This window comes from Galeopterus variegatus, unplaced genomic scaffold (assembly GCF_000696425.1).
Source record: "Galeopterus variegatus unplaced genomic scaffold, G_variegatus-3.0.2 Scaffold2485, whole genome shotgun sequence".
Classification (NCBI taxonomy): Eukaryota; Metazoa; Chordata; class Mammalia; order Dermoptera; family Cynocephalidae; genus Galeopterus; species Galeopterus variegatus.
Genome location: NW_007728596.1, coordinates 15,249 through 24,142, shown reverse-complemented (window position 1 = coordinate 24,142; position 8,894 = coordinate 15,249). Strand labels below are relative to the sequence as shown.

The window sequence follows — 8,894 nt, the reverse complement described above, 5'->3', positions numbered from 1 at the left end:
TGCTGGCACTTTGAGATTGGACTTGCTGGCCTCCAAAACCGTAAGAAATAAATCTCTGTTCTCTATAAATTACCCAGTCTGTGGTATTCTGTTATAGCAGCACAGAATGGACTGAGACACCATGTCAGGATTTGAACTCGGGTCTGTCGCCCTCCTAAGTCTGTGCTCTGACACTGAGGAACTGGCAGAAGTGCAGGGCTTTCTCTGTCCCTTGGGGTTCCTGACTCTGGGCTCCGCATAGAGCTCAGCTGCTCACCCCGGAGTCAGGCTCTTCTTGGGGGCATTGCAGCCATCCCCCTGCTGTAGAGCCCAGCAGCCTCAGGGGCTCTGCCAGCAGGATCTTCAAGCCCGAACTTCTGCTCTGTAGAAGGACCATCTCCAACCAGCCCAGCCTTCCTTGTCCCTTGACACCAGGGATTCCCTGTTAGCCTCCTGGAGCTGCAGGAGTACCGACAGCCCGCATTAACTGGGCGCCGACTGTATGCAGGCCCCAGGCCAGGCACTCTACAGGCTTTCTCTCTCTCAGTCCTCACAACCCTTTGAGGGGAGTGCTGTTGTTATTGTTTCCATGTACAGATGAGGGAATCAATGGAAGCTTCCAGAGGTGAAGGGCCTTGGGGTGGGTGGTGGGTCAGGGTTCAGTGTTGCTCCATGTGGCCTGGGCAAGCATGGAAGCTCGATCTCTGAGCCCCACACTTGAAGTGAGGCTTCTTTTGAGGGACCCAGCCCCACCACAATCCTCCCTGCGGCCGCCAGCGCCTGCTCCTGACTTCCAGTCTGCAGTTCCAGCTCCCAGGACTTTCCCAACCCTCCCACCCCCCACCTTTCTGTTCCTCAGGGCCCAGCTCCCTTCGAAACAGGCAGGCCTGCCCTCTCCCCCTCCCGGGCTGTGTTTCTGGCAGCTCTGCCACCCTGGGCTCTGGTCCGGGGGTGGTCCCTGACAGAAAGTGGGGCGGGCAAAAGCTGGGGTGGTGGCAGGCCCCCACCGCAGGGCCCGTTATGCTCCAGGCTGGGGTGGGCAGGGCCCTTTAAAAAGGGGTGGCTTGAGGTTTTAATCACTTTATCAATGTTTGTTTGTGTAATTCAGCCCCGAGATGCTTCTCCCTCCATCTGTCCCCACCATCTGCTCCCATCAGGATTTTCCAAACCGTTTGAAACCAAAGAGGCAATGGAATGGTGGTGGGGGGAGGTGGGCTGGGCCTCTGAGGGGGCTGGGGAAGGGCCACCTCCACACACCTCGGGAGAGGATTCCAGGGAGGTGCCTAGGCTCCCGAGTCACACAGAACTGAGTGCAAGTTCTGACACTGTCACTTTCTTGCTGTATTAACTCGGGCAGTCGACTTCACCTCCCCGAGCCTCAGTCTCCACATCTGTAAAATGGCAGTAACGTTACTGATTCCTCAGGATCGCTGAGGATCGCATGAGGTGAGGGGAGGCATGCAGCGCACTCTGTACATCGTAGGTGCTCAGGAGACATGCGGTCCCCTTTCTCTTCGTCCTCCACTTACTTCTCTCTGTGGAGTCCCAGGGCTGCTCTGTCCCTCTTCAGTGGTAGAGGAGGGTGGCCACACCTGTTTTCTTCTGTACCCCTCACCTCACTCCTCAGGCTCGCTCTTCCACAGACCCTGCCCACTGCTTGGTTCTGTCACTTACCCCCTCCACTGTGACCCCAAGCCGCGCCCCACTCCACCCTGCACGCCTCAGTCCGAGGTGGGAGGGGGCTGTGTTACACCAGCAAGGACAGCCCCCACCCCCAAAATAGGCCTTCAAAGAAGGCAAACCTGTGGGCTTCCAGGGTCACTGGTACGTCACGTGTTTACGCTCATGTTGTCTGTCTAACCACTCTGCTTAGAAAGGGGAAGAGACTTACTCCAGCTCGTCCAGAGGTGAGGGGCCCAGGCCTCCTGACAAGCTCTTCCTTGTCCCCCTTCTGGGTTATATCTCAGAATACTAGGTCTTAGATAAAGGGCCTTGGTGTGCAGGGTGGGGGACCCCACGCCTTCTCCTCTGGCTCAGGGGGGCCTCCTGGTCTGCTTAGGTCCCCTGGAGGGTGGACGTGGCTGATAAGAAGGAGACGGCAGAGTCTGCTGGGGAAAGTTAAAGGGAGGTGGCATGCCCAGGGTGAGGAGAAGACATGGTCCTGCCCTGAGAAGCCCTCACCTACTGGGGAGACGTGCAGATGGGTCCTGAGGGCAGGGCACCAGAGTCACCCTCACAGAGAAGAAAAGTGGTGGAGCAGGGAGAAGTAGGCTCCAAGAGGCTGCACCAGAAGTCAGGAGGCTACTCTGGGGTGGGGAAGTGGGGGTAAACTGAGGCCTCCCAAGGATGCAGAGGAGGATCAGACCAGGCTGGGAAGATTAGGCTTCAGGCAGGAGAAGGAGTAATGTGGGAAGAGGGGCTGAGGGAGTGACGGCAGGGCAGGACACCATCTCCTTCCCAAGCACAGCAGGCCCCACGGGCCTGGTGGGGAGAGGAGAGGGAGCTTGTACTGGAGGGGCCTGAGCAGCAAGTCTCTCCCAGCCCCCGGGTCCTCACGCAGGAGGCAGCTGGGAACCACCCACACTGAGTCTGGCGTCTCACGCCTCCACGGGGGTCCCAACACCAGAGCCAAGGCATGCAGTGAAGCTGATGGTGTTCCGGAGAGCCCAGCTGTCCTCTCTCCACCCTAGCCGGGCTCCCCAGCTCCTCCAGTTGAGACCAAGCAGGAGGGACCAAGGCTAGACTCTGATGACCGGAGAGCCTTGGTCTGAGCGCTGGGAGCCAGGAGGGTCTGAGTGCATGGACTGGGAGGAGCTGTCCAGGCAGGTGGCAAATGCGTTCGGCTCCACCTTCATTGTAGGTATAGACACAAACCCACCCCCGGGTCATCTGTCATCCTCTAATGGCCCCCACTCCACCTCGCCCTCCACTCCTCAAGGTCTGTTCTTGACATAATGGCTCAAGTGAGCTGTTAACATGGACGTCAGACCCTCTCACTCTGCTCAGCTGTCCCAAGGATTGCCCATCTCACCTGGAATAAAAATCTAAAGTTCCTGGCATGGTTCCCAAGGCTCCTGACCTGCTACAATCCCAACCTCCCCACCCCACACTGAACTTTTCCTAGAACTCTTATCTAATGCACTATAGATTGGCTTGTTATGTTCGTTGTTCATTGTCAGCTTCTTTTTTGGGGGGATGGTGTGGGAGGGTGGCTGGCTGGTATGGGGGTCTGAATCCTTGACCTTGGTGGTATATCACCGCGCTTATTGTCCACTTCTGTGACCCCGCTGCCTAGCACAGGGCTGGGCTCAGAACTGGTGCTTTATAAATATTTGTGGAGTGAATGAATGAGGAGGGCACAGGGATTCAAGTCCAAGCCCTCCACTCGCTAGCTGTGAGACACCGGAAAATCAACTCCTTTGAACCTCAGTTCCCTCATCTGTAAATTGGGGTCAATAAGGACAACCTCCAAGAGAGGGAGAAAGGACAAAATTTAAGCCCAGGATGTGAGAATTGCTGCCGAGGCTGGGGGAGGGAGGATGCAGCCCCTCTGCCGGCAGGGACCTGGGGTGGGAGTCAGTGACTCTGGAGAGGACTGTCCTGTCTGCAGGCAAAGGGGCCTACGCGCCTCAGCCGCCCCCGGGCTGGAGATGCTTTGCCCTCACCCACGGCAGGGCTGCACAGGCAGAGGCTGGGTAGGGAGGGAGTGTGGGGGTTTCCTTGATTGGAGGGGGAAGGGGGAGGGGCAGTTTACATCGCCGCTGGGAGGTGGGAGTAATTCGGGGCAGGTGGGGGCGGGCTCTCTAAGGTGGAGGGGGCAGGGGCGTGTCCGGCTCCCTACCCCGAGGACCTCGCGGACCGGAGGAATGGGCGCTCCCCGTCCCCGGAGAGCCCTCGGCTCCGTTCGCTCCGGAGTTGAGGCGCGGGGGCAGGGAGGGCGCCTATGGGGCGGCCCGGGATCCAGATTCCGCCCTCGGAGCGACGTGCGGCTCTGCGCCCAGGTAGGGATGGGGGAGGGAGGGGGCGGGGCGGCTGGGGATCGTCCCCGGCTTAGGAAACGGGTCCTTTGGCACCGGCCCGCCCCTGCATTCAGGCTGCCTGAGTGCAGAGGCTGAGGAGTTGGGGGCCTCGGTCCTCCTCCCCTCGGGGGGCAAGGAAGTGAGGGCGTCCCCTTCCCTCTCCGGGGCGGGGGCGGGGCCTAGCGCACCGCTCTCCCCACCCCCCGGGCTGGGACCCCCCAGGGGAGGGGCTCCGGGCGAGCGCTGCGGGGCGTCTCCCTCGCGTCCCGCCCGCCCCTCCAGCCGCCTCTGCCGCCGCGCGCCGCAGCAGCGCCGCCTTCCCTGCGCAGTCGGTGTCTCCGCGTCGCTGGGTGAGTGGGGGCCGCTCCGGCCGGGGCTGGGGAATGCGCGGAGGGGGAATCCCGGAGCCAGGGGGCCACCTCCGGGGCTCCCCACCCCGGCTACTCCGCGGGGCACCCTCCGGCGGGGGCGCAGGGAGCGGGGGCTGCCCCCGGGAGCGCGGGCGCTCTCCATGGTCCTGACCGCCGGGCGGGCAGCCCGGAGGCGTCGCGTTTCGGCCGCCTCGGAGCGCCCCCTCCAGGAGGGGCCACGCGCCGGGCTCTCTCCGAGTGCCGAAAGGATCGAGGCACGAGGCACGGGCTCAGGGACAGAGCTGAGGGAGGTTCGGAATCCCTGGGGCGGGTTTCTCAGGTCGAGCTGTGTGGGGTCCTTCCCGTTTGGGGGATTGGGGGTCTTTGAAGAGACAGCAGAATCCTTCTCCAACTGGGAGAGGCAACTCCGAGGGTCGCAGGGAGGAGGGGGCACTGGTGGAGCTCTCTTGCCAAGCACACCCCTCTGCCCCCCACCTCGGTGACCCAGTTCCTTGGACCTTGAGGAAGGGAGAAAGGGACACACTCCTCCGCCCCAGCCCTAGGCATTTCCTCGGTCCCTTCCCACATACTTGTTCGGTGTGTCCTCAGCCTGGGGCATAAGAGGCTGATCTAGAAAGGAGGGGCACCAACTTACAGAAACATGAGTGTGAGACACTGTTGAGGACACACACAGGCCCCCCAAATGGCCACCCGGACACATTCCCCTCACACCGTGATGGTTGCATACCCGGTCACACGCACATATAATGCACATGCACAGACATGGGTGGAAACACACGGGGAGAGAAGTGCAATGCAGAAAGCAGGGACACACTTCATGTGTGAGCACATGCACTTTCACACACGCCCACCCACATGTGCACAGAGCTTCGTGCACAGCTCTTCGTGCACAGAGGAACCACACTGCTCTGTCCCACTCATAGCCCCATGTTCGGGGGGTGAGGGGAAGTCACCTGCACACACCCTTACATCGATGCCCAGAACTGCCTGGCTGTCCCTTCTCCACTGCCTTCCCCTCAGCCTCTACTCTCTAACTTCCTGCATTGAGGGGACATTTCAGGACTAGATGAAAGGTAAGTGTTGGGGGAGGGTTGGATGGGCTAGGGGTTGTCCCTGGAAAAGGGGCTCCCAGCAGGTCTGGGAAGAGCTGCAGCTCCCTCTCCTGGGACCTGGCAGCACCCCTGAGAAAAGAAAGAAAAACGACAAGGGTGTGTGAAGGTCCCATGTGCAGCTGGCCATGTGAGAGGTGTCAGCATGCGAGTTGGCGTGTGATGGCATGTGTGAGACATGTGGGATTGTGGGCTGGTGTGTCTTGATGCACAGGGTATAGGAGCTGCACGTGGTGCTGTGTGTCAGTACGTGTCAGTCGTGGAGCAGAGGGAATGCTGTTGTGTGAGGAGGTGTGGCGACCTAAGGGTAGATGTGGGCTGGTATGTGAGTGGCATGAGACCCCATGTGTGGATTTGGTAAGCCATGTAGCACAGTATGCATTCATTTGTGTATTCTCGTGCATGAGTTTTGTGTAATCTTGGTACATGTAAATCATTCTTATTTATTTAACACTTAAGTAGCACTTATCTATTCAGGCATGGTTCTAAGTGTTTCATGTGTATTAACTAATTAACTCCCACAACAATCCTCTGAGGTAAGTACTATTACTATCTCCGCTTGAGAGATGAGGCGGAGAGAGTTTAAGGATCTTGCCCAAGGTCACATAGCTGGCAAGAGGCAGAGGTGGGATTCAAACCCAGGTGATTTGGCTCTGGAGCCCAGACTGACACCTACCTTGTGCAGCCTCGCGTCAGGCACAACTGTGGGAGGGAGGACAGGGCAGCAGTATCTGAGCTGCAGGTGTATTTTGTGGCATAAGCGAGGCAATGAGGGGGAAGTGGGTAGGAGGGTGGAGAAAGACCAGATGGTCTTTCTGCACCTTCCTGGGCAGCTCTGGGAGTTGGCCCTGTCGTGCCATGGCTGTGTAACCTGAAGCAAGTCACCTCACTTCTCTGAGCCTGCCTTCTCCTTTGTAAAATGGGGCTAATCCCCATACATGCCCTCATGTGGGTGAAATGGTGGGCACTTATGTAGGCTTGGCGGCTAGCACTGGGAAGGACCTTGGTCAATGTGAGCCCCTTCCTTTCCTCCATCTCCAGGTCTGTTCCCCGGGGAAGTGTAAGGTATGGGGAAATGGTTTGGAACATGTCACAGAGGTGGGATGCTTGGGTACAGGCTGTGTGACTATGGGCCAGTTCCTCTCTTGCTGGGTCACATGAGAGGCTGTGGTGGCTGGTGTCTGGGGGCCCTTCTGGAGGGGCATCAATCAGCCAGGAGGGCTTGACCACTCCTCTCTGTCTCTTGACCCCCTTTGGGGACCCAGGTGGGACTTGGCTTGGTGGCCATGGGCAAACAGAACAGCAAACTGCGGCCCGAGATGCTGCAGGACCTGCGGGAGAACACAGAGTTCTCAGAGCTGGAGCTGCAGGAGTGGTACAAGGGCTTCCTCAAGGACTGCCCCACGGGCATCCTCAATGTGGATGAGTTCAAGAAGATCTATGCCAACTTCTTCCCCTACGGTGATGCCTCCAAGTTTGCTGAGCACGTCTTCCGCACCTTTGACACCAACAGTGATGGCACCATCGACTTCCGGGAGTTCATCATCGCTCTGAGCGTGACCTCGCGCGGCCGCCTGGAGCAGAAGCTCATGTGGGCCTTCAGCATGTACGACCTGGATGGCAACGGCTACATCAGCCGCGAGGAGATGCTGGAGATTGTGCAGGTGGGCCCCTGGGCCCCTCACAACGCCAGAGCAGGGCCCGCAGCTTGCACCCCCCACCCGTTTATCCTCTCAGCACACCTGTAGGCAAGTAGAGGCAGGTGCTATTCTTATGGTCCCATTTACAAAATTCTTTATTAGGAAATCATTTCCAATTTAAGGAAAAGTTGAGAAACTCCCATCTACCCTCTACCCAGATTCACCAGTTAACATTTTGGCACAGTTGTTTAATCATCATGTATGTGTGTGTGTGTGTGTGTGTGTGTGCATGTGTGTGTCATGTTTTCTTGTTGTTGTGAACAATCACTCTTTACCCCTGGATACATCAGGATACATTTCCTAGGAATGAGGACTTTCTCTTACGTAACTCATAACATGATTGTCAAAGTCAGGACACTTAACATAGAAAAATGCTATTATCTAATTTACAGATGGTATTCCAATTTTGCCAACTATCTTCATAATGTTCTTTATAGCATTTTTTTCTCTTGTCTAGGATCGTGCATTGCATTTAGTTGTTATGTCTCTTTAGTCCCCTTTAATCTGGATTAGTTCCTCAGCCTTCCTTTGTCTTTCCTGACTTGACATTTCTACAGAGTATAGGCCAGTTATGTTTAATTAATCCTCATTAATTCAGGAGGAAACAGGTGCTCAGAGAGGTAAAGGCACTTGCTTGAGGCCACACAGCCTGTGAGTGGGCCGCCTGGCTCCCCCGTCTACATTCCATCTGGATACCCAGCCACCTTCCAACTAATTGAGTGAGGGCCCACTAAGAGCCCGATACTGGGTGAGAGGTACTAATACCCATGAGCTCATTGCCTCCTTACAACCCCAAGAGGCTCAGAGAAGTGGAGTGACTTGCCCAAAGTCACACAGCATATAAGAGGAGTCAAGCTCAGGCCGGCCACCACTTAGAGCTGCCTTTTGAAAGGGCTCTGGACTCCCAGCTGGGAGGTCTGACCTCCAGTTCTGGAGTTGGGCTTAACTCTTAGGTCGTTCATCTGTAAAATGGGGATGGTGATGCTGACCTCACAAAGAGATTTAAGGATCTGATATGAATGCCCTTTCTTAGTACAAATTTAAGGGTGATACATGTTAGCATTATTTCAAAGACTTTCCAGAACATCTATCCCTCAGCCCCAGCATTGAAGAGGATCGGGGCCCTGGTTCTATTTTACCTATCCAGTTCCTTGCTTACTTATTTCCTGAGAATTACAGGTTTCCACACCTGTAAAATGGCGTGGTGGGGGGCGTGTTAGGCCCCTACTTCACAAGGCTATTCTAGGAATAAAGTGAGATAGGGACTCTAGCAGAGGGCTAGGCAAATAATTGGTACTCGGTAAGCATTAGTGATTGCCAGTTATTATTTTCTCCAGTGCACATTCTCTGCTCTAGCCAGGATGGCCTTTTTGACATCCCTGAAATGTGTCCTGTGCAATACTGCACATGGCTTTGCACAGCTCATTCCCCCTTTGCTTGTGCATCCCTGGATCCTTTTCCTTCTGGTCCCTTAGCTCCGCTGACTGCTCCCCATTCCAATTCATCCAGTCCTAGCTGGACTCTTGACTTTGGCATCTCCTCTTGCTAAAGGTCTGGTTCTCCGGCTTGACTAGAAAGGGCTGCCTTGGGCCGGCCTGGTGGCGCACTGGGTAGTGCACCGCTTGGGAAGCGCGGCGGCGCTCCCGTTCGAGGGTTCGGATCCCACATATAGACCGGCTCCCGCTCACTGGCTGAGCGAGGTGCGGGAGCAACACC

General features: G+C 56.9%; 1 protein-coding gene across 2 annotated transcripts in view; it reads left to right on the top strand.

Annotated features, from left to right (window-relative positions):
* The first annotated feature begins 4,264 nt into the window (after positions 1-4,264).
* The window catches only part of HPCA (hippocalcin), an 8,841-nt gene continuing 4,211 nt past the window's right edge, over positions 4,265-8,894 (top strand). The window contains exons 1-2 of one of the 2 annotated variants that reach the window (XM_008581880.1): positions 4,265-4,348; positions 6,744-7,142. In XM_008581880.1, coding sequence (XP_008580102.1) covers positions 6,765-7,142 — 378 coding nt within the window. In that variant the 5' untranslated portion in view covers positions 4,265-4,348; positions 6,744-6,764. Of the gene's footprint in view, positions 4,349-5,751; positions 5,836-6,743; positions 7,143-8,894 lie in introns of those variants that run through there. The other variant, XM_008581878.1, reaches the window with a different exon arrangement.